The sequence below is a fragment of the Acipenser ruthenus genome, chromosome 6, assembly GCF_902713425.1.
Source record: "Acipenser ruthenus chromosome 6, fAciRut3.2 maternal haplotype, whole genome shotgun sequence".
In the NCBI taxonomy this organism is placed as follows: Eukaryota; Metazoa; Chordata; class Actinopteri; order Acipenseriformes; family Acipenseridae; genus Acipenser; species Acipenser ruthenus.
Genome location: NC_081194.1, coordinates 37,887,017 through 37,913,520, shown reverse-complemented (window position 1 = coordinate 37,913,520; position 26,504 = coordinate 37,887,017). Strand labels below are relative to the sequence as shown.

General features: G+C 40.8%; 1 protein-coding gene across 4 annotated transcripts in view; it reads left to right on the top strand.

The window, feature by feature from the left end:
- The window catches only part of LOC117410590 (homeobox-containing protein 1-like), a 98,116-nt gene that overhangs the window by 38,004 nt on the left and 33,608 nt on the right, over window positions 1-26,504 (top strand). For all 4 annotated transcript variants that reach the window (XM_059025358.1, XM_059025360.1, XM_059025359.1 and 1 more), the window contains exons 2-3: window positions 2,696-3,157; window positions 8,987-9,072. In XM_059025358.1, the coding sequence (XP_058881341.1) occupies window positions 2,696-3,157; window positions 8,987-9,072 (548 nt within the window). The remainder of the gene's footprint in view (window positions 1-2,695; window positions 3,158-8,986; window positions 9,073-26,504) is intronic.

The window sequence follows — 26,504 nt, the reverse complement described above, 5'->3', positions numbered from 1 at the left end:
GTCAAGGAGGCATTAAGTGAGAATGAGGTGGTTGGGGCAGTTTTTATTGTCATAGAGAAAGCGTATGATATGGTCTGGAAAGAAGGTTTAATATATAAAATAGGATCATTGGGGATTGTGGCGGAGTGTCCCGCCCCTATTATTATTTGTATTATTGTTTGCAGGCGCAGCGTATTTATTATTATTTATTATTTTTATTATTATTTTTCTTTCTTAGCAGACTGCTAAGAAATAAAAATAATAATAAAAATAGTAAAATAAGAACCTGCAGCTGTCCATTCTGCAGGGGTGGGGTGTAGAGAGTACGGGAGAGTGGAGAGTGAGCGCGTAGAATACAACAAAACAATTGCTATTTTTAAAAAAGTATACTTGTTTCTATTTGTTTGGCCATCGCGTCTTTTTGTTTTGTGTTTTGTTGTTTTGTTTAAATCTTTTGTTTCTGTTTATTTACTTAATAAATTACGCTGAATGCAGTTGCATTCAGCTTCACCCGCCCATCCACTGTTTTGGTTTCAGTTACTTCCTGGTCCGTGACGTCATCACACCTCACCACTGCGAGCCAGCCTGTCACAGGTATAAAAGGGAGGACTTTGTGGTGGATCAGAGAGTTTCTGAAGGAAAGAGGGTTTAAAGTAAAAATTAAGGGGAAGTTCTCTGAAAGATTTGAGATGCAAAATGGAACTCCTCAAGGAAGTGTTATCAGCCCTTTGCTATTTAATATAATGGTAAATGATTTAGCTGAGGATATTTTAGTAGGATTGAAAGTATCTGTAGGTCTGTTTGCTGATGATGGGGTTATTTATAAAATGAATAAACATATTGAAATAGTTAGGAGAAAAGTGGTCAAATAAATGGGGCTTTAAAATATCAGTAACAAAAACAGAGGTGCTATTATAGTTAGTTATAAACTAACTTTGGCCCTTACCGTCAGAGTGAAGTTGTCAGCACACAGGTTCTAGAGGCACATAATACCACGAACAAAAGAAATTCCTGAAGAAAAAAGTTTCCTCCAGAAAAAAGTTGTTGATGCCTATCAGTCTGGAAAGGGTTACAAAGCCATTTCTAAGGCTCTGGGGCACCGAACCACAGTCAGAGCCATATTGTCCAAATGGAGAAAGTTTGGGCCAGTAGTGAATCTTCCCAGGAGTGGTCATCCTGCCAAAATCTCTCCAAGAGCAAGGCGTAAAATCGTCCAGCAAGTCAACAAAGAACCCTAGAACAACATCCAGGGATCTGCAGGCCTCTCTCACCTCAGCTAAGGTCAGTGTTTATGACTCCACCATCAGAAAGACACTGGGCAAAAATGGGATTCATGGCAGAGTAGTAAGGAGGAAACCATTGCTCACTAAGAAGAACATGAATGCTCGTCTCAAGTTTGCCAAAAAGCACCTGGATGATCCTCTAGAGTTCTCGAACAATGTTCTATGGACAGATGAGTCAAAAGTGGAACTTCTTGGCCGACATGGGCCCCATTATGTCTGGCGAAAACCAAACACTGCATTCTACAGTAAGAACCGCATAACAACGGTCAAGCATGGTGGTGGTAGTGTCATGGTTTTGGGATGCTTTACTGCATCAGGACCTGGACGCCTTGCCATCATTGAAGGAACCATGAATTCTGCTCTGTATCAGAGAATTCTACAGGAGAATGTCAGGCCATCCGTCCGTGAGCTGAAGCTGACGCGCAGCTCGGTCATGCAGCAAGACAATGATCCGAAACGCACAAGTAAGTCTACATCAGAATGGTTGAACAAGAAGAAATTTAAAGTTTTGGAATGGCCTAGTCAAAGTCCAGACCTAAACCCCATTGAGATGTTGTGGCAGGACCTGAAACGAGTAGTTCATGCTCAAAAACCCACAAATGTCACTGAGTTGAAGCAGTTCTCCATGGAGGAGTGGGCCAAAATTCCTCCACGGTGCTGTGAGAGACTAATCAATAACTACAGGAAGCATTTGGTTGCAGTCATTGCTTATAAAGGCGTAACCAGTTATTGAGTCTAAGTGGGCGATTACTTTTTCACATGGGGGCATTGGGTGGTGCATAACTTTCATTAATGAATAAATGAAATATGTATCAAATTTTTGAGTTATTTGTTCACTCAGGTTCCCTTTTATCTAATATTAGGTTTTGGTTGAAGATCTGATAACATTCAGTGTCAAAAATATGCAAAAATGCAGAAAATCAGACGGGGCAAATACTTTTTCACAGCACTGTATATATGTTCTATATTGCATTTGTGTTATTATATTTTTCTGTCTTTTGGAAGACTGATATTATCGATATCGAAATAGGTGCACAATACCAATATACAATTTTCATATCGATGCCCACCCCTATTAAATATGTTATTTAAATAGTCAGATTGTGGCAGTTGTATGTGTGACGTGCTATACAAATGTATTGTGGTTTTTTCTGCTATGTACTGTACAGTGCTTTGCGATACTTGATTGTATAAAAAGCTCTATATAAATGCAATAAAAATAAATATATAATGGCTCTGCATATAAAAATGTCGGTCAATACAATTACAAACTTATGAATTATGAAATGGGTGTAAATTGCTTAAATAATACCTATACACCATCTGATTTCTCATATTTAGCACTATTACATATCCAACAATCACAAAGGTGTTCCAACCCACTGCCAAGCAACCCGTTGCCAAATGTTACAATGCCATGTTCTCTATTGCAGAATGTCTCACTACACAGACGAGCCGCGGTTCACTATTGAGCAAATCGATCTTCTGCAGCGTCTCCGCCGGACGGGGATGACTAAACATGAGATACTGCATGCCCTGGAAACCCTGGAGCGTCTGGACCGCGAGCATGGGGACAAGTTTGGCCGCCGGCCAGCCTACAGCGGGATGAGCACCACCACTTCTACCAGTAATATGGCAGCCTCTTCCACCATCACCATCGCCACGCAGACCCAGTGCCGCAGGCTTTCGCCCTCCCCCAGCAACAGCTACGACACCTCCTCGCCCCTCAGCAGCGCCACAGCCAATCACAATGGCAAAGAGAGTATGTCTACCACTCCCAACGGGAAGCTGTCACCAAGCCGATACCCCACCAATAGTGTGGGTCAAAGGTTGTATAACTTTGAAGCCACAGAGGAAGAGCTGGACATCGATGACAAGGTGGAGGAACTCATGAGGTAACTGGTATTGTAGAAGGTGACAATAAAACACTTTAGGCAGGGGTGCTCCTGTCATGTGGCGTCATAACTGTCTAAATGTTAACAATACTGATAGCTCAAATTAAACAGCATTGAGCCTGCTATTATGGCCAAGTTTTTTTACCTAAGATTTTACTATAGAATAAAATTAACAATGTATTTTTTTTTTTTTTACTCGTGTCCTACTTAGGGATGTCACGGTATTAGATTTTGACGGTATGAGAACTGTAAAAAAAATTTCCACGGTTATCGTCTTTTTATTACAGCTATTTAAGCCAGTATAAATGCTATTAACATTTTTCAAAGTAACTATTTAAAGGAATAACATTTTAAAAATAATACTTTAAACAGCTTTACATAGCTGTATGTGTTGTATCTCCCTCTCCTGGGTTTTAGCTGGAATATATTGTCAAGTTATCTGTGCAACTGCAAAATACAATGAACATCCTATACAAAATGACCTATTTTAAGCTGCCATGACAGTGTAGTTTTTAACTGTTTTCTAAAAGGAAACAATAAAGCTTTCAGTATTTCAGCTTAGTGTTAATTTGTGTTCTTAGTTATGTGCACCCCCATTTATTATTACATGCTTTAAACAATCATACAATATTACGGTGTGCAGTCTTTGCGTAAGTAAAAGCTCAGTATAAGCTACTACTATATTGTAGCTTATACTGCTATACTACTATATTGAATGTTTTAACATGTTTTCTTCCAAATTAAGGTATAGTAACTATGATGGAAAACATTAATAGCATATTAGTATTGCTTATAATTAGGGTTTCAGATTTGACACTGATTTCTACTCTCCTTTAAAAATTCAATTGATACCTGTTAAGCCATTCGTGTATATCAATCATAACTGAGAAATGCGTTAATAGTAAAATGAATTTAATTTACAGGGTTTTTCTGTAAAACAATAAAATGGGCTTTTAAATCATAAGTCTTTTTCATTTAAAAGTAGAAGTGATTCATCATTATTAATGTAAATACAGTTATGCATAGTGATTGTAAGTGTGTCCAGCATAAAATACTTAATTTATTACTATAGCTTCAATAAAGATTGGTCACTTATTAACATGTTGCGATCTCTATGGCAAGCCAAATTATCATTTATAGATATCTCAGATTCATTTATAGATATCTCTAAATATTTGAAGATATCTCTAAATCATCCAGATCTCTAAATATTTGAAGATATCTTCAAATATTTAAAGATATCTCTAAATCATTTTAAGATATCTAAAATACATTTAGAGATATCTCAAAATGATTTACAGATATATTCAAATGGAGCTTTAAATGAGATATCTAAAATGCATAGATATTTTAGATATCTTTAAATCATTTTAAGATATCTCCAAATGTTTTTGAGATATCTTGAAATACTTTTCAGATCTCTAAATCATTTAGAGAGATCTCTAAATAAAGTCCTGTTCATTTAAAGATATCTCTAAATCATTTGGAGACATCTCAAAATAACTTCCTGTTCATTTAGAGATATATCTAAATCATTTGAAGATATCTTCAAATGAACAGGAAGCCATTTCAAGATATCTCGAAATGACTTCCTGTGAAAATGCTCTATGTTTTCAATGGACTTCCTGTCCATTTAAAGATATCTTCAAATGAACAGGAAGTTATTTAGAGATATCTCTAAATGATTTATAGATATCTCTAAATGAACAGGAAGCTATTTGAAGATATCTTCAAATGATTGGCAGATATCTTTAAATGAACAGGACGTTATTTGAAGATATCTTCAAATGATTTACAGATATCTTTAAATAATATGCCAAACTGTCATTTAGAGATATCTTAAAATGAGGGTTTTAAAGAGATAGAGCCCGCTCCAGCTCCTCTGGTGGCGGACGCGGGAACAGCAGCTCATCTCCTTCTGATGGCGGAGGCGGGAACAGCAGCTCGTCTCCCTCTGATGGCGGAGGCGAGAACAGCAGCTCGTCTCCCTCTGGTGGCAGAGGCGAGAACGGCGATGCTGGTCCTTCCGGCGACGCTGGACCCTCTGGCGACACGGGACCCCCTGGCCCCTCTGGCGACGCTGGACCCTCTGGTGACGCGGGACCCCCTGGCCCCTCTGGCGACGCTGGACCCTCTGGACCCCCTGGCGGCGCGGGACCCTCTGGACCCCCGGGCGGCGCGGGACCCTCTGGCGCTCGGGACAGTAGCTCCACCCCAGGCGACGGCGGACCAGCAGCGACCCCAGGCGACGGCGGACCAGCATCCCTAGGAGAAAGCACACTGAGAGTTTCTCTAGACGATGCGGGCAGGCAGGCAACCCCAGGCGATGCGAACAGGCAGGCACCCTTGGGCGGTGCTGTGCCTCTTAGCCGCCGGGCAGTTTGTCCCCGCGCTCCCTTCAGCAACCGGTACAGAGGCTGGGAGGGACCTCCAGCATCTTCTGCTGGCGGTGGAGGGAGAGACAGCGCCCGCTGTTCCCCCTCTGCTGGCGGTAGAGGGAGAGACAGTGCCCGCTGTTCCCCCTCTGCTGGCGGTGGAGGGAGAGACAGCTCCGGCTGTTCCCCCTCTGCTGGCGGTGGAGGGAGAGACAGCTCCGGCTGTTCCCCCTCTGCTGGCGGTGGAGGGAGAGACAGCTCCGGCTGTTCCCCCTCTGCTGGCGGTGGAGGGAGAGACAGCTCCGGCTGTTCCCCCTCTGCTGGCGGTGGAGGGAGAGACAGCTCCGGCTCCTCCCGCTCGGGCCGTGGACGCACCGACTCCTCCCACTCGGGCCGTGGACGCACCGACTCCTCCCACTCGGGCTCCTTCCCCTCGAGCTGTGGACGTTCGGGCTCCTCCCTCTCGGGCTGTGGACGTTCGGGCTCCTCCCTCTCGGGCTGTGGGCGTTCGGGCTCCTCCCTCTCGGGCTGTGGACGTTCGGGCTCCTCCCTCTCGGGCGACGGCAGCAGCTCCCCCTCTCTGGGCGACGGCAGCGGCTCCATCCCCTTTTCTTCAAGGAGGGGGATCTCCCCCATGTCTATCGCCAGGTATGCCAGGACCATGACGGCTATCTCCTGGAGGGACCCCGGGTGGTGCTCTCTCTCCCACTCCTCCCACCTCTCCCCATCTCGATACCACAGCGTGCTGATGGATGTGGGGAGGTCGTGGAAGAGGTCCACTTCGGGGTGCACCAACCACTCCCAGATCTCCCGTGATGGTGGTGAAGGCGGTGGTGGTGGGGTGGCTGCCGACGACGGGGTTGGTAGCTGCTGCTTTCTTTGCTGCCTTTGTTTTTTCCCCATTCTGCGCACCGCCAAAAAACCTCCAAAAATCCCAAAATTAAAAAATTCAAAATTAAAAAAAAAAAAAATACTGCTCTGAGCCTCTAGGTGGCGCTATCCCGCTTCTGACACCACGTGTGGCAGGATGACAGAGGTTTGAGGCTCAGAGACAGTGGAAGGGGCAAAATAATGATCTTTATTAAACAAAAAATAATCAAATAAATAGGCACAAGGGCCAACAAAAAGGTTCAAACAAAAATACAGAAATGTAGGCTGGGCATTAGCCTTCACTACAGTTTCTTTTTTCAAAACTAACCAGCACACCAACAAACAAACTCACCCCAAAACTCTTCTCCCTAACAAAGGGTTTCAGCTGTCTTATAGTCTGTGGCTGGAGCCCAATTAACTAATAATTAACAATTAAACACTTAAGGCTCCAGCCACATTCTCACATGTATTTTACAGGGAGGAATTTAACCCCTCCCTGCCAATCCAAAACAAACCAAGAATCACAAAAACCATAATGAAAATACAACAATAACAAAACACAAATTTATAGGGGCGAGCGAGCACCCCATCACACACTGACACTTATCTGCTCCATTATTGAATCGTATTTTGTCATATACTTCTGCTTGCTAGAACCGAAGTTATTGTATTTTATCTTGTTCTTAATTGTATTAATGCTTGTACCCTGGATAAGGGCGTTTGCTAAGAAATAAATAATAATAATAATAATAATTTAAAGATTTGTAAATCATTTTAAGATGTCTTCAAATAATTTCCTGTTTATTTAGAGATATCTCTAAATCATTTGAAGATATCTTCAAATGAACAGGAAGCCATTTCGAGATATCTGGAAATGACTTCCTGTGAAAATGTCTTCAATGGACTTCCTGTCTATTTAAAGACATCTTCAAATGAACAGGAAGTTATTTAGAGATATCTCTAAATGAACAGGAAGTTATTTGAATATATCTTCAAATGATTTACAGATATCTTTAAATGATTTAGAGATATCTTTAAAACCCTCATTTTAAGATACAGTGCCGTGAAAAAGTATTTGCCCCCTGTCTGATTTTCTGCATTTTTGCATATTTATGCAACACCCTATGTGAAAAAGTAATCGCCCCCTTAGACTCAATAACTGGTTACGCCACCTTTAGCAGCAATAACTGCAACCAACCATTTACTGTAGTTATTGATTAGTCTCTCACAGCGCCGTCGAGGAATTTTGGCCCACTCCTCCATGCAGAAGTGCTCCAACTCAGTGACATTTGTGAGTTTTCGAGCATGAACTGCTCGTTTCAGGTCCTGCCACAACATCTCAATGGGGTTTAGGTCTGGACTTTGACTAGGCCATTCCAAAACTTTAAATTTCTTCTTGTTCAACCATTCTGATGTAGACTTGCTTGTGTGTTTTGGATCATTGTCTTGCTGCATGACCCAGCTGCGCTTCAGCTTCAGCTCATGGACGGATGGCCTGACATTCTCCTGTAGAATTCTCTGATACAGAGCAGAATTAATGGTTCCTGTAATGATGGCAAGGCGTCCAGGTCCTGATGTAGCAAAGCATCCCCAAACCATGACACTTCCACCACCATGCTTGACCGTTGCTATGAGGTTCTTACTGTGGAATGCATGTCAGCCAAAAAGTTCCAACTTGAGACAAGCATTCATGCTCTTCTTAGTGAGCAATGGTTTCTGCCTTGCTACTCTGCCATGAATCCCAAATCCGGCCTGGTTGTTAACCAAAGTACTCAAACAGCGGACCCTAATTATCCCTTTAATTGAGTTGAGTTAACTAGGGGGGGCAATAACTTTTTCACACCTGAAGATTGCATGTTTGACTTGCACACCAAAACAAATGAAAGAAGCACCAAACTTTGGTTTAATTTTTTCTCTCACACTCCCTCTATATACTACTACAACCCACAAAAATATCTGACCAAATACAATGTGAAAAATTAGCAAAAATGCAGAAAATCAGACAGGGGGCAAATACTTTTTCAAGGCAGTGTATCTCTAAATGACAGTTTGGCGTGCCATGCTAGCACAATCCATATGGTTTCCATAGTATTTAAATATATCTGTAAATCAATTTGAAATATCTTTATTTCATTTTTAGATATCGCAAATTGATTTACAGATATCTTTAAATTAATTTTAGATATCTTAGAAACTGCACAATTAAAGATATCTGGAATTCAATTTGAGATATCTGGAAATGTTTTACAGATATCTCTAAATATTTCAAGATATCTTAAAATGCAATTTGAAATATCTGTAAATGATAATTTGGCTTGCCATACGATCTTGTTTGTACACAAATGGCTTAACAGGTATCAATTGAATTCTTAAAGGAGAGTATAAAAGTCTGGGTAAAACACAGGAAATTAGAAACCCTGATTACAATATCTGTACAAGATTTTCTGCAAAAAGTATATTATGCCCTCCTTGAGCAGGCTTTTTTGTTCCTAGAGGGTTCTGTATAGTACTTATTGCGTAGAGAAGAGAGGACGACAGTCTGCCAGAAACATTGCCTGCTCACACTTGTCTTCCCCTACTACAGGAGAGATAGCAGCATCATTAAGGAGGAGATCAAGGCCTTCCTGGCAAATCGTCGGATCTCACAGGCTGTGGTGGCTCAGGTGACAGGTAAAGACATACAGTAGAGATCAGATCAACTCACTGGGTATATTCTTCATAATTCCAACACTGACACAAGAACAGCTGAGAACTAGCAGAACTCATGCCCAGTTTGTTTTACTGAGACTTTTAGGACTAAAAGATAATACATTGGTTTGAGCTCAATGTGCTTGTCTCAAATAATTGCTTAAGCAAGAACCCCACTTCCTGAAAAGTAAGATTTTATAGTAACAGGACGTTTTTTAATCTGCAGCTTCTTAAGAGGAACTGATTCAGCTTTGCCTGCATGATTGTGTGGTTGCCTCTACTTTTAAAATCTTGCTTCACGAGGTGTGGTTCTTTCATAACCAATGAATTATATATGTACTGTGTGTGTGTGTGTGTGTGTGTGTGTGTATATATATATATATATATATATATATATATATATATATATACACACACACACACACACACACACACATATACATATACACAGTGCCTATAGAAAGTCTACACCCCCTTTCAAAATTTTCACCTTTTGTTGCCTTATAGCCTGGAATTAAAATGCATTATTTTATTTTTTTTCATTTATCTACACATCCTACCCCACAACTTCCAAGTGAAAAAAAATTGTAGAAATTTGTAGAAAATTAATTAAAAATAAAAACTGAAATTGCTTGGTTGGTAAGTGTCCACCCCCTTGTAACAGCAGTCCTAAATTAGCTCAGGTGTAACAAAATCGCCTTCAAAATCACACACCAAGTTAAGTGGCCTCTATGTTAAATTGTAGTGATTCACACGATTCCAGGATCAATTCAACAGTTCCTGTAGGTTCCCTCTGCTGGGTAGTGCATTTCAAAGCAAAGACTCAACCATGAGCACCAAGGTGCTTTCAAAGGAACTCTGGGACAAAGTTGTTGAAAGGCACAGATCAGGGGATGGGTATAAAAAAATATCAAAGGCCTGAATATCCCTTGGAGCACGGTCAAGACGATTATTAAGAAGTGGAAGGTGTATGGCACCACCAAGACCCTGCCTAGATCAGACCGTCCCTCCAAACTGGATGACCGAGCAAGAAGGAGACTGATCAGAGAGGCTACCAAGAGGCCAACTTTGCAATAGCTGCAGGCTTTTATGGCCACGTGACAACAATATCCCGAGCACTCCACAAATCTGGCCTGTATGGTAGGGTGGCAAAAATGAAGCCATTACTCAAGAAAGCCCACCTTGAATCCTGTTTGAAGTATGCAAAAAAAACACTCAGGAGATTCTGTAGCCATGTGGCAAAAAGTTTTGTGGTCTGACGAAACTAAAATGGAACTTAAATGCAAAGCGTTATATTTGGCGCAAACCCAACACCGCACATCACCCAAAGAACATCATCCCTACTGTGAAGCATGGTGGTAGCAGCATCATGTTATGGGGATGTTTCTCATCGGCAGGGACTGGGGCACTTGTCAGGATAGAAGGGAAAATGTCCTTGAGGAAAACCTGCTGCCTTCTGCAAGAAAGCTGAAACTGGGACGGAAGTTCACCTTTCAGCATGACAATGACCCAAAGCACACAGCCAAAGCTACACTGGAGTGGCTAAGGAATAAAAAGGTAAATGTCCTTGAGTTGCCCAGGCAGAGTCCCGATCTAAATCCAATCGAAAATTTGTGGCATGACTTGAAATCTTGAAAGCTGTCCATCAACGCTCCCCAAGGAACTTGACAGAGCTTGAACAGTTTTGTAAAGAAGAATGGTCAAATGTTGCCAAATCTAGGTGTGCAAAGTTGGTAGAGACCTATCCCAACAGACTCAGCTGTAATTGCTGCCAAAGGTGCTTCCACCAAGTATTAACTCAGGGGGTGGAGACTTATCCAATTATGATCTTTCAGTTTTGTATTTTTAATATATAATTTTTTTCTCAATAAAAACTTTTTCCCACTTAACAGTGTGGAGTATGGTGTGTAGATAAGTGGAAAAGAATCCTCATTTAAATGCATGAAACTCTAATGCACTAGCACAACAAAAAAGTTCAAGGGGGTGTAGACTTTCTATAGGCACTGTGTGTGTGTGTGTGTATATATATGTATATATATATGTGTGTGTGTGTATATATATATATACTGTATATACTGTATATATATACTGTATATGTATATGTGTGTGTGTGTATATATATATATATATACACACAGTCTAACTTTCTTATAATGAACCCTCCTGCTACCTGGAGAAATGTTTGTTATATCAGGTTGTTCACTATAATAGGGTTTGGCAATTTGCTGTATCAGAATGATTAGGCATGCTACTTTTTGATATTAATCAGTAAAGCTTGTTAAACGTTGACTGAAATAAATTTATATAGGATAAACGTTAGTAAAACCACTCGCTATTTTTTATTTTCGTACCAAAAATAACAATTTTAGAAATCATCTATAAATTCTCCTTTCCACTCGGAATGGCTGTTGGTCGCTGTCAGTCATCTAAGTGATCTGTTAGTATAGTTTCACCGTCACTGTCATTTCACCCAGTTCTGACAGATCTCGTTGACTGAAGCAGCGCCAGAATGCTCTCATTTGTTTAAATGACTGTCAATAATCAAAGCGCCTACTTTTGAAATTAGCAGGTTAAGGTGTAGGTAGGCTTTTACTAGGTATACGGTGACAGTTACTAGTTTGGTTTGAAAATGGGGCGCAAGAGGAAAACACTTAATGTGCACAATCCCCTGACAGACGCCTCTGCGGCAGGACGAAGCAGGCCCGTCTGCCTTACCTTCCAGTGACTCCAGCTGTGCTGAAGAATAAGTGCAAGTTAGTTCTGTTCAACTAATGTTTTGTTCTGTGCATATTATTTTTACTTGTAAATTTATGCTATAAAAGTCTGTGTAGTACACTTTTATATCCTGCGTTTTCTACAGTTTATCTGAGACAATTTTTAAATTTTTGTAGGGTCTTTACAAGGTATAGCTCTGCTGTGACCAAACGTAATTTCAATTAGAATGTTGGTAAACATGGTTTTGTTGCATGTTGAATATGATAAAGGGGCTTTGCTAAATTAGACATTTCTCAATGGCATAAAAAGCCTGTGTTGTTACTATTATTATTTTTTTTTAAAAGCATAAAGGTCGATTTCACCCATTCTCTGCTTGAATTGAAAAATAAAGATAGAAAAAAAAGGTCAATTCTTTCTAAAATAAAGGTCGACATTAATCGTCGATTTGGCAAAAAAATTAAAATCGAATAGTAGCAAACCTAAGTGATGAAGAAACACCCAGATTGAATTAAACATCTTTATACAGTAGTTCTGTCAAGCCAACTTCACATTGATCAAAATTTAAACTGTATATTTAAAAGAAAACAGCAAAGAAATTAAAAATAAAAAGTATACTTACTTGCTGAATACAGTAATTACATGCCCTTTTTCTCTTGAAAAACATATCCAGTGTGGATTACTTCATATTTTTCGTGTTTTTATCAATGTACGCTGTTTCAATCTCGTTCCCTCCTCACGCCTGTTGCCATGGTTGCGGTTTGTGTGAAAGATGGTAACAGTTGCATATAGGGCAGTGTTTGAATGTTCGAAGATTCGTTCGCTAGCCAGGGATTCAAAGATTGTTTTAAACTTTCGAAAGTTCATCAGATGCCATTAACGCACTATTTTTTCCTCCCTTGTTAACACTAGAACCGCCACGGTAGTCATTGTGACGGTTTTCACTTTTAAAATTTAAATTACTCTGCATGTGTTAAAGATCCGTGGTTATCTGTTCTTGACTTTTCCTAAATACATGTATAAAATATACTGATGACGTTTGAAAGTCAGAATTGCAAAAATAAAAAAGTTATAAACACTTCAAACAATCCTGTCATATTCAGGATCAAGTTTTGGTTGGCAGCGGACCCTACCCCTACCTGTGCAGAGATGTAACTCGCCCAGCTGGTCAGAGACTCGGTGACAATGTATTAGGCTGATGTAACTGTGCTAGGAAAAGGAGATGAATGTTACCAGTATGTATGTGTGTGTGTGTGTGTGTGTGTGTGTGTATATATATATATATATATATATATATATATATATATATATATATATATATATATATATATATATATAATATATTATTTATTTCACTGTAATTAGCAAAACAGTTAAAGAAAAAAAAACAGCCTGGTTGCAACAGTAAACAAAGAAGAGGAGCATTTCCACCATCTGCGCAAAACTTGGTACTCAGTGAAAGCAATCACAGGTGTCCAGTTGCTGTATTTTACAATGTACTGGACATGGCAACCATCAATTCCTGAGTTTTTTGTGCAATGAATGCACCGGGAAAAATATCAGTAGGAGAGATCTCTTATGATGCTAGCCATAGAGCTTTGGCAGAAACATTTCGATCAGAGAACTGCAAAGCGGCAGGGAAACACAGCTCAATCTGGATACAGTGCGCACCAAGTGACACAAGCAACAGAAAACAATGCCAGGTAACTAAATGCAATAAAAATAAACTCTGATATCTGTGCACAGTGTGAAAGAGCAGTATGTGGTAAATGCACACAAGTTGATAAGTGTTACATCTGTGTGGATTGTGCTAATATGGGGGCTACTTTGAAGTATGTTTACCTGAATGTGCATTCCCGTTACACAATGGGAGCTGAGTTATTTTCTTTTTTTATGTTATTTTTTATAAATAATTTTGATTTTACAATTGTGTATGTAGGCCTACATATAACCAGTTTACAGCTGGTTACACAATATTTTCTTTTGAAATGTTTATTTTTTTTATAGTTTTTCATTTTTTGAAATTGTGCTATGCAGTAGGCTAATGTGAAAAAAGCATTTAATGTTATTTTTGTAAATAATTACTTTGTTTTTACCATTTCGTATGTACATATAGCAGTTTACATCTGTTTACACAATATCTTCTTTTGAAATGTTTATTTTATTATGTTTTTTCATTTTTTTACGTCATGCATTATATGCGCTAATTTCGAAAATAAAGCCTTATGTATATTTTTTCATTTAAATATAATGTTTCTGCTATGCAAGTGTCAGATATGATGTTCATGAATAAAACTTTTGAGTTGTGTTTTGATAGTTTTTCATTTTCATATCGAATTTGTTTAAAATGTACCCATCAAAATGACTACTGCTGGTGGTTCTAGGTAGTAGCATAAATCTGGCGGTTCTAGTGTTAACAGAAACTGTTTGACAATATATGAATACTGTGAATCACACATTAAATGTCACTCATGCAAAATTTGATCTTTTTGAGAAAAGACAGAAGAGGCGGAGGGGTAGCGCTATGCATAAGAAATAGTCTTGAAGCCCAGGTGTTAAATCTGGACAAAGAAAACAACGCCAAATCAATATGGGTCAGAATAATGGACAAAAATTCAAAAGGCATAATAATAGGAGCATGCTATAGACCGCCAAATTCAGATGCAGAGCAAAATAATCTGTTATACAATGACATTAGAAATGCGTGTAGCAAAGGAGAAGCCATACTAATGGGGGATTTCAATTTCCCCCATCTAAAATGGCAAAACCCAGTGGGGAGCACGACGGATGAAATTGAAATGGTGGAAATGATAAATAACTGCTTCCTAATGCAATTTGTCAAGGAACCGACTAGAGGGGAGTCATCCCTTGATTTAGTCTTTTTAAATAACGAAGACAGAATAACTTAAACAGAGGTCAGAGAGCAATTGGCAAACTCGAAGTGATTTTTAAAACCCCAAAAGTAATGACTAAAGCTAAGGTGTATAATTTTAGAAACGCAAACTATGAAAGTATGAAACAGAGACTAACAGAAGTAGAGTAAAATAGAGAAAACATCCACAGAAAAGGGATGGCTGTTTTTTAAAAATGTAGTACGAAAAAAGGCACTTTACAAAGCGTTTAAAAAGAACCAAAAACAAAGTACACAGAAAAAGTACTTGGAACTGCAAACACAAGTCAAAAAGGAAGTTATAAAGGCCAAGAGAGAGACAGAAATCAATATTGCTAAGGGGGCTAAAACCAATTCCAAAATGTTTTTCCAATATTATAACAGCAAGAGAACATTCAAAGAGGAGGTTAAATGTCTAAGAGACACAAATGGCAAAATCATAGACGAAGAAAAAAAAAAGCCAAATATATTAAATGATTACTTTTCACAAGTTTTTACAAAGGAGGACACGGACAACATGCCCCACATGTCGACCTGTTCCTATCAAGTTTTAAATAACTTGCATAACAGAGGCAGAAGTGTTAAAGGGACTAGGAGCTCTTAAAATAAACAAATCCCCTGGGCCGGATGAGATCCTCCTAATAGTACTCAAAGAAATGAGAGAAGTTATTTACAAACCGCTAACCAAGATCATGCAACAGTCTCTTGACACAGGGGTCGTACCGACAGACTGGACAATTGCAAACGTAATACCGATCCATAAAAAGGGGGACAAAACCGAACCAGGTAACTACAGACCAATAAGCCTGACTTCTATTATATGTAAACCTATGGAAACTATAATAAGATCCAAAATGGAAAATTACCTCTATGGTAACAGTATCTTGGGAGACAGTCAGCATGGTTTTAGGAAAGGGAGATTGTGTCTAACTAACCTGCTTGATTTTTTTGAGAATGCAACATCGACAATGGATAATTGCAAAGCATACAACATGGTTTATTTAAATTTCCAGAAAGCTTTTGACAAAGTCCCACATAAAAGATTAATTCTCAAACTGAACGCAGTAGGGTTTCAAGGAAATGCATACACATGGATTAGGGAGTGGTTAACATGTAGAAAACAGAAAGTACTGATGAGAGGAGAAACCTCAAAATGGAGCGAGGTAACCAGTGGTGTACCACAGGGATCAGTTTTAGGTGCTCTGCTATTCCTAATCTGCATTAATGATTTAGATTCTGGTATAGTTTGCAAGCTTGCTAAAATTTGCAGACGACACAAAAATAGGAGGAGTGGCAAACACTGTTGCAGCAGCAAAGGTCATTCAAAATGATCTAGACAGCATTCACAACTGGGCAGACACATGGCAAATGACATTTAATAGAGAAAAGTGTAACGTACTGCACGCAGGCAGTAAAAATGTGCATTATAAATATCATATGGCAGATACTGAAATTGAAGGAGAAATGTATGAAAAAGACCTAGGAGTTTATGTTGACTCAGAAATGTCTTCATCTAGACAATGTGGGGAAGCTTTAAAAAAGGCCAACAAGAAGCTTGGATATATTGTGAGAAGTGTTGAATTTAAATCAAGGGAAGTAATGTTAAAACTTTACAATGAATTAGTAAGACCTCATCTAGAATATTGTGTTCCTTTCTGGTCACCTTGTTACAAAAAGGATATTGCTGCTCTAGAAAGAGTGCAAAGAAGAGCAACCAGAATACCCGGATTTGAAAGGCATGTCGTATGCAGACAGGCTAAAAGAATTGAATCTATTCAGTCTTGAACAAAGAAGACTACACAGTGATCTGATTCAAGCATTCAAAATCCTAAAAGTTATAGACAATGTTGACCCAGGGGACTTTTTTGGCTTGAAAAAAGAAACAAGGACCAGGGGTCACAAATGGAGATTAGATAAAGGGGCATTCAGAACAGAAAATAGGAGGCACTTTTTTACACAGAGAATTGTGAGGGCCTGGAACCAACTCCCCAGTAATGTTGTTGAAGCCGACACCCTGGGATCCTTCAAGAAGCTGCTTGATGCGATTCTGGGATCAATAAGCTACTAACAACCAAACGAGCAAGATGGACCGAATGGCCGCCTCCTCGTTTGTAAACTTCCTTATGTTCGTCTTGTCATCAACCCGCCAAAGAAGCTCAGGACTGAGATTCACCTGACAAGCCCTCACCATAGGAATTCCCGTTACTGTGGTATAATTACCACAGTCACCCTCACCCTACTGTTTGTCGTGTGCTGTACTTCTTTTTACCTGGTGAAGGCGAGCTTCAGCAGGGCTGGACAGGGAAAGAAAAGTTTAGTTAGTGCCCAGTGGGCAGGATTTTGTTTTGATTTATTGTTTTCAATTGCCAAACTGAGCTGTGTAATAAATAAAACTTACTTTTGGTTCAGTACTTCTGGCTTTCCAACTCTTCTCTCTGAAGGCAAAAATTTGGCTACCACATCAAATACTGAACACATAAAAGAAGTAAAAGAAAACAAAAAAAAAACAGTGGGAACAAATGGGGACTTCTCTTGGCCTCTCTCGGCCATTGAACAGTTGTGTAACACGTGGGAACGTGTAAGGCTATATTTTTCAGAACCCTGCTACTTGCTCGTTAAGTAAGCAATAAGGCATGACAGGGTGTGGGATATACTCTAATATCCACACACCCCGGGTGCGTTATAAGTCAGGAGTGAGCCGAGTGACTTTAACCGCCCGGGACGTGTGGCTATTAAGACTATATTCCACACCCTGAAGTGCCTTATTGCGTTTATAAAATGGGTCAACTAACTAAAAAAACATAAAAACATGTTTAATTAACAAAAAAGTAATTTTTATTAAATATCCTTCTGTGTCTGACCTAAAAAATATAATTCCTTAAAACCAAAAACGCATTAATAAAAACATTATTTAATAAACATTGAACTGATTAAAAACAAGAAGCACTATTTATAGATTTAAATTGAACACTGCTATTGAAAATGCAGCTTTAAAGATTTACAGGCACTTTTTAGATGTTCATTCTGAACAGTAGGTGGAGCTGCAGCAAGCGATTTCGAGCAACATGGTGTTTGATTAATTGTTTTACTTGTCTGAGGAAGTGCAGCAGGACAATCACACAGATCTTTTTTGGCACATCTGGCCATGTTTAGTTGCACATTAAAACAAACCTCTTACAGACCTGTGGCAGTGTCAAGTGACCATGTTGGGGAAGATTTTTTATTTATTTATTTATTTATTTATTTATTTTTTTTTTTTTTAATTGTCTTTTGTGAGCCGGGAGAATTTACTGGAGGTATCCATGCCAGATTTGTGGTACCGTTTCACAGTGGCAAAAAAGATGTTGTTTGCATTTTGAAATACTCTTGACAGTGGCAAAAAAGGACACCCGGTGCCCAGGCAGTTGACTTCTGTATATTTTTTTTCCTTTTCCTTTTCTATGTCCAGAAGCTATGCTTCGGTAAGTTCGATATAGCAGTATTACTTTTTTATTTTTTTCACCACTTGAATAAGGGTTGGTGTCTGATTCCGACTCATCCAAAATCTCTTCTAGAGTTTGGTTATCCAAAAGATCAAAATTGATATACGGCGCCTCATAGAATTCTGTGTGTGTGTGTGTGTGTGTGTGTGTGTGTAACCTACTTACCAGAACAAACAGATATTGTGTGGAACAGCAGGACAATTGTGAGGCTCTGGAACCAACTCCCCAGTAATGTTGTTGAAGCTGACACCCTGGGATCCTTCAAGAAGATGTTTGATGAGATTCTGGGATCAATAAGCTACTAACAACCAAACGAGCAAGATGGGCTGAATGGCCTCCTCTCGTTTGTAAACTTTCTTATGTTCTTATACGCACATCAGAGGCATCCGTTTGCAAGACAAACCGTTTTTAGAATTGGGTACGACTAACACCAGGTCACTGTACAGTCAGTGTCAATGTCAGTCAACAGCCTGAATGCCCTCTCAGCTTCTTCAGTCCACCTCACTGTGTTTGGGTACCTGTTATGGGTTAGCTCTGTTAATGGTGCTGCTATTGTGGCAAAATTTGGGTTAAATCTATTGTAATAGCCAACAATTCCTAGGAATGCTCGTACCTGCGTTTTATTGACAGGTTGAGGACATTTTATAAAGCTTCCACTTTGTTTACATGTGGTTTCACAACCCTTCCCAACTACGTAGCCCAAATATAGAGCCTCTGTTAAGCCCACGTGACACTTTTCTGGGTTCGCAGTTAGCCCTGCTGATCTGAGGCTATCCAATACAGCTTCTGCCCTTTTTAAATGTTTCCCAATTTTCACTAGAAATTACTATATTAAATAAGCCGATGTGTATTGTGTATGAGGTTTTAAAATGTTGTCAATTTGGCACGGAAATGTAGCTGGGGCACCATGTAGCCCAAACAGCATTACATTGTACTGGTACAATCCATCTTGGGTAAGCTATTTTCCTTGTCTCTCAGTTAAGGGTATTTGCCAATATCTCTTAATTTTCAATTAACTCGTCCATTCTAGGCATCGGGTAGGCGTCAAATTCTGAGACTTCGTTTAGCTTCCTAAAATCATTACAGAAGCTCCATGTGCCATTGGGCTTTGGTATTAAAACTATCGGGCTTGATCAGTCGCTAGACAACTCTTCAATTACACCAAGCTGAAGCATCCTTTCTACTTCAGCCTTTATCTCTGCTCTTTTAGCCTCAGGTAATGGGTATGGTTGTAATTTTATTTTAACCCCGGGATCAGTTACAATGTCAACTTTTATTATATTTGTTCACCCCAGTAGTGCTGAAAAATATATTATGGTTTCTTTCAATTATCTCCCTTACTTCCTGACACTGTATTGAATCCATTGTCAGTTCAACATTGATTTTAGAGGCTGGTGGGTTATTGTGGTGTAAATGTTATGATAAAGTAATTGTAACTTAAATCTTTAAGCTATCTCAAGACTCGCCTTTTTGTGTATAACAATATTTTACAATAAACTGTAGGGTTTTACCACTATCTTTCTATATCACCATCAAAATTACATTCAGGTCATTCCACGCCAACTCATCCAGAAAAGGGGCATTTTGTTGCCCGACCGTCTCAGATGTTTCCTAGAAAAATTAACCTGGGGGTTTTCGGGCCCGCTAAGTTCAGAAATGCTATATTATTACTTTATTTTATTTATTTATTTATTTTTAAAATAAAATTTCCCTTTCGAGCTGTGACCTGGCAAAGGTCAACCCAAAGTGAAAAAGTGAACCTGACCAGAAAAGTCACCCTGGGCTCAACTTAGACGCTACCATCATGTGTAGCACCTCGTTCAACTAATAATGAATAGGGCTTTCGAGAAAAAATACCAGGAGCAGCTGACTTACTTTTGGCAAGTTGCCAGATGAGGGGTAAGTGACAAGTTTTATTCAAACTTAAGCCCAACCCTTTTACCCTGTAGGGGATGCGGGTCCTAAAATGTTAGTATTGCTGTAAGAACGTTAGGGACTACTCTTGCAAATTTTGTGAAACACTTTTGGTTTCAAGTCCCCCCACTGGTCATTAATCTCCTCTGAAATTTGACTTTTTGGTATTTCTACCAAGTTTAGGCCGAAATAACTCACGTGGGGGGGCTCCAAAAAAGTCAGCCCAAGATATTTTTGGATAGATGTTGATGAGATCTACAAGGATCAAGCATAACATTTTGGTATCCGTGGATTTTGGATTTTTGAAGTTGCATTTGTCATGCATTCGAGCATTGCGTATTGCCACTTTGGTGAGGCTAAAGTACCACATAGTCCTACCCGAACTGGCATTATTCTTCAAATTGCATTGTCTGTTGCATTGTCCTTATTCTTCAAATTGCATCTCTCTCTCTCTCTCTCTCTCTCTCTCTCTCTCTCTCTCTCTCTCGTCGGTGTCAACACAGATTTCATTTTAAATTCCCACACAAACAAAAGAAATAGTAGCAAGAAGCACTGCTCATTAAGATATTAACATTATTTTTGTAAATCAACATAATTTCGGAAATCACATTAGCACGAATATTTAATAACGAAATAGGCATATAACGACCGCTTGAAAATGCCAAAATCAATGCTACATACTGATTTTTTTTTAACAATTGTTTTTTATTTGTTTTCCAGAAAATAAAGTAATACATGAACAAATAGATAAAAACAAATTGTGGGAGCTCTAAAATGTACAAAGTAATACAGAAACAGGAATACAAAATTAATTAATCATCCAAAATAATAATAATCGTATATTCTATTTATGCATATATATATATATATATATATATATATATATATATATATATATATATATATATATATATATATATTAAAAAAGGGGGAGGGGGGGCTAATTAAGCACATTTTGGAGACAAGAAAAAGCATCTGACCATGCAGTTACAGTTTTTACACTGGCATGGTGTAATCTAGCAGTACTTCTCTCCACAAGCACAATACCTGTAAATGAAAACAACCAAGTGCGATCTAAGGGCCCAAAGCATCCAAAGATTTACTTTTTAGCTGCTGTTAGGCCTGCCAAAAAAATGTGACGATTCTGACGGTTAACGTTAATTTGGGAGTCGTCACTGAGAAGGAGCAGTCGGGGACTCAGCAGCACTTTCACACCAGTCACATCAGAAAGCACATTAGCTCCTGCTCCTCTGCTCCTGGAAGTGGCGGAGGCAGGGGCAGCTCCTGCTGCTCTGCTCCTAGTGGAGGAAGCGGTGGAGGTGGCGGAGGCAGAGGCAGCTCCTGCTGCTCTGCTCCTGCCGGTGGAGGTGGCGGAGGCAGAGGCAGCTCCTGCTGCTCTGCTCCTGCCGGTGAAGGTGGCGGAGACAGAGGCAGCTCCTGCTGCTCTGCTCCTGCCGGTGAAGGTGGCAGAGGCAGAGGCAGCTCCTGCTGCTCTGCTCCTGCCGGTGAAGGTGGTAGCAGCGTGTAGTCTCCTGGCGACAAAGGTGGGAGCAGCGTGTAGTCTCCTGGCGACGGAGGTGGGAGCAGCGTGTAGCCTCCCTCTTTTGCAGGGGACTGGTGCTGCTCTGCCTCTCTTGCAGGGGACTGGTGCGGCTCTGCCTTTCTTGCAGGGGACTGGTGCGGCTCTGCCTCGGAAGGGGAAACCAGCAGGCATTCTTCCGCTGCTAGTGGAGATGGGGACAGCAGGCATTTTTCCTCTGCTGGTGGACATGGAACCAGCAGGCATTGTTCCTCTGCTGGTGGAGGGGGAACCAGCAGGCATTCTCCCTCTGCTGGTGGACATGGAACCAACAGGCATTGTTCCTCTGCTGGTGGAGGTGGAACCAGCAGGCATTCTCCCTCTGCTGGCAGCTTGGGTCCTAGGGCTGTGGAAGCACCGACTTCCCCCTCTTGGGCTATGGACGCACCGACTCCTCCCTTTTGGGCTGTGGACGCACTGACTCCTCCCTTTTGGGCTGTGGACGTTCGGGCTCCCCCCACTCAGGCGTAGGACGTTCGGGCTCCTCCCACTCAGGCGTAGGATGTTTGGGCTCCTCCCACTCAGACGTAGGACGTTCGGCTCCTCCCACTCAGGCGTAGGACGTTCGGGCTCCTCCCCTTTGGGCGCTAGAGAGGACAACGGCCTTGCTAGTAGCGGTGCGGGGCACCTTTTTAACACCGCCTGCAACTGCTGCGCTGATGTTACTCTGGGCCTCCCTTGCTTCTCCCGATCCAGTAGCCAGTCGATCACCTCCTCTGTCACTGGCCTGCAGGATGGGTGCTGCTGTTGCTTCCTCTCTAGCCTCTTTTCTCCTTCCCTTTTCCCCCAAAAATAATCCATTTTTTTTTTATCCCCTTTCCAAAAAACACACGGTACTCCTTCTCTGGTCTGCGTCTAGGAGGCGCTGTTAATCCCACGATGACACCACGTGTCACAAAGACGGTCGGAGTGGGTGGCGTCAGACCAGAGCCAGGAAGTAACACACAGAGACTTGGGGTTTTGGTGAAGCTGAGCGCGTGATCGCGCTCAGCATTTAATAATTAACAGACAGAACAGAAAATAAAAAGGTTTGAACACAAAACAGGACACAGCACTTGCGCCAAAATAAATAGACAAACAAAAATTGACTAACACTACAAACGGTGCACGGACAGACACACAAACAAACACGGTGAGTCTATAAACACTTACTATTTACGTTGTTTTCTTTTACTCGTCTCTCTCCCATTCTCCACTCTCGAACACCCAACCCCGAGTGAATGAAAATGTGTCTATATATACTGTTGTGCTGGGATTCAATTACCAATTAATTATTCACTTGAATCCCAGCACGTGAATTCATTACATGCAACCCCGTGCTCACATATTACATTTAACCAGCACGTGAAATGATTTGTGCCCTCCTCATGCCTAAATACAAATCTACATTTTTAAATACACGTGAAACACAGACCCGTTTATATCCCGTGTACCAATCTCTATACACCAACATTAACACACACAACATACACCACATAAACGCACACAAGGGCAGGGCACATTGCCACAGTCTCCAAGGCGGTTTTACCAAGTTTCCCTGCTATCTTTGCCTTTGGGACAGCAGGGACACCAAGGCGCACTACCACAGGCGGGACTGGCCACAGTGGATTGAGTTCTCTGTGGGGAGGAACAACGTCAAGTGGGAGCCACTGGTGGACCCCCGGAAGGTGCTGATGCCACCACTGCACATCCAATTGGGCCTTATGAAACAATTTGTCAGAGCTCTAGATAAGGAGTCGGCAGCCTTCAAGTACCTTCAAGACTTCTTCCCTAAGCTGTCTGAGGCAAAGGTCAAAGCCAGTGTCTTCGTTGGACCACAGATAAAGAAGATCCCGATGTGCACTGAATTCCCCACGAAGCTCACTAGTAAGGAGAAAGCGGCTTGGAACAGCTTTGTCGCAGTGGTTCGGGGCTTCCTGGGCAATCACAAGGCCGAAAACTATGTGGAGCTGGTTGAGACTCTGGTGAAGAACTACGGCACAATGGGCTGTAGGATGTTCCTCAAAGTCCATATCCTTGATGCTCATCTTGATAAATTCAAGGAGAACATGGGAGCGTACTCGGAGGAGCAAGGCGAGCGCTTCCACCAGGATATACTGGACTTTGAACACCGCTACCAAGGACAGTATAACGAGAACATGATGGGAGACTACATTTGGGGTCTGATTCGTGAAAGTGATTTACAGTATAATCGTAAATCTCGAAAAACTACTCACTTCTAAATCTTTTGTAGTCATTTTTGTATTACTTCAGTATAAATACATGTTAATTTGGATTCATATGTTGTTTTCTTCTGACTTTATGTGAACGAAAAGACACAAATTCGCCCGTTTTCTCATTGGAAATAGGTAAATTTCAAAATATCACTGTCCTGGTCACAAAAGCAAAGTTTGTGGGGAATAATAGCCATTTTCTATACTTTTGAGGCATAAGTAATTAGGAAATAACACTTACTACCCAGGAACAAAAATTGTGTTACATAGTGTAATATTTAAAATTGGGTACAGACAGGGGTTTAGGTCTGGACTTTGACTAGGCCATTCCAAAACTTTAAATTTCTTGTTCTTCAACCATTCTGATGTAGACTTGCTTGTGCGTTTCGGATCATTGTCTTGCTGCATGACCCATCTGCGCGTCAGCTTCAGCTCACAGACAGATGGCCTGACATTCTCCAGTAGAATTCTCTGATACAGAGCAGAATTCATGGTTCCTTCAATGATGGCAAGGCATCCAGGTCCTGATGCAGCAAAGCATCCCCAAACCATGACACTTCCAACACCATGTTTGACCGTTGGTATGAGGTTCTTAGTGTGGAATGCAGTGTTTTGTTTTCGCCAGACATAATTGGGCCCATGTCGGCCAAAAAGTTCTGACTCATCTGTCCATAGAACATTGTTCCAGAACTCTAGAGGATCATCCAGGTGCTTTTTGGCAAACTTGAGACAAGCATTCATTTTCTTCTTACTGAGCAATGGTTTCCGCCTTGCTACTCTGCCATGAAACCCATTTTTTCCCAGTGTCTTTGTGATGGTGGAGTCATGAACACTGACCTTAACCGAGGCGAGAGAGGCCTGCAGATCCCTGGATGTTGTTCTAGGGTTCTTTGTGACTTCCTGGACGATTTTACGCCTTGCTCTTGGAGAGATTTTGGCAGGACGGCCACTCCTGGGAAGATTCACTGCTGTCCCAAACTTTCTCCATTTGGACAATATGACTCTGACTGTGGTTCGCTGGAGCCCCAGAGCCTTAGAAATGGCTTTGTAACCCTTTCCAGACTGATAGGCATCAACAACTTTTTTCTGGAGGTCTTCAGGAATTTCTTTTGTTCGTGGCATGATGTGCCTCTAGAACCTGTGTGCTGACAACTTCACTCTGATGGTAAGGGCCAAAGTTAATCAGATTTATATTGGGCAGGGCTGGCCCAAATAAGGCCTGGTTGTTAACCAAAGTACTCAAACAGCTGACCCTAATTACTCCTTTAATTGGGCTGAGTTAACTAGGGGGGGGGGGGGCAATAACTTTTTCACACCTGAAGATTGCATGTTTGATTACCTTGCACACCAAACAAATGAAAGAAGCACCAAAATTTGGTGTCATTTTTTTTCTCAGACTCCCTCTATATACTACTACAACCCACAAAAAAATCTGACCAAATACAATGTGAAAAATGTGCAAAAATGCAAAAAATCAGACAGGGGGCAAATACTTTTTCACAGCATTGTATGTATGTATGTATGTATGTGTATATATATATATATATACAGTACTGTGCAAAAGTTTTAGGCAGGTGTGAAAAAATGCTGTAAAGTAAGAATGCTTTCAAAAATAGACATGTTAATAGATTATATTTATCAATTAACTAAATGCAACGTGAGTGAACAGAAGAAAAATCTAAATCAAATCCATATTTGGTGTGACCACCCTTTGCCTTCAAAACAGCATCAATTCTTCTAGGTACACTTGCACAAAGTCTGGGATTTTGTAGGCATATAGTCAGGTGTAGGATTAAACAATTATACCAAACAGGTGCTAATGATCATCAATTCAATATGTAGGTTGAAACACAATCATTAACTGAAACAAAAACAGCTGTGTAGGAGGAATAAAACTGGGTGAGGAACAGCCAAACTCAGCTAACAAGGTGAGGTTGCTGAAGACAGTTTACTGTCAAAAGTCATACACCATGGCAAGACTGAGCACAGCAACAAGACACAAGGTAGTTATACTGCATCAGCAAGGTCTCTCCCAGGCAGAAATTTCAATGCACAAAGAAACAGGCAACGTTGAGGACTGTAGACGCAGTGGTCGGCCAAGGAAACTTACTGCAGCAGATGAAAGACACATCATGCTTACTTCCCTTCGCAATCAGAAGATGTCCAGCAGTGCCATCAGCTCAGAATTGGCAGAAAACAGTGGGACCCTGGTACACCCATCTACTGTCCGGAGAAGTCTGGTCAGAAGTGGCCTTCATGGAAGACTTGCGGCCAAAAAGCCATACCTCCGACGTGGAAACAAGGCCAAGCGACTCAACTATGCACGAAAACACAGGAACTGGGGTGCAAAAAAATAGCTGCAGGTGCTCTGGACTGATGAGTCAAAATTTGAAATATTTGGCTGTAGCAGAAGGCAGTTTGTTCGCCGAAGGGCTGGAGAGCGGTACACGAATGAGTGTCTGCAGGCAACAGTGAAGCATGGTGGAGGTTCCTTGCAAGTTTGGGGCTGCATTTCTGCAAATGGAGTTGAGGATTTGGTCAGAATTAATGGTCTCCTCCTCAATGCTGAGAAATACAGGCAGATACTTATCCATCATGCAATACCATCAGGGAGGGATCTGATT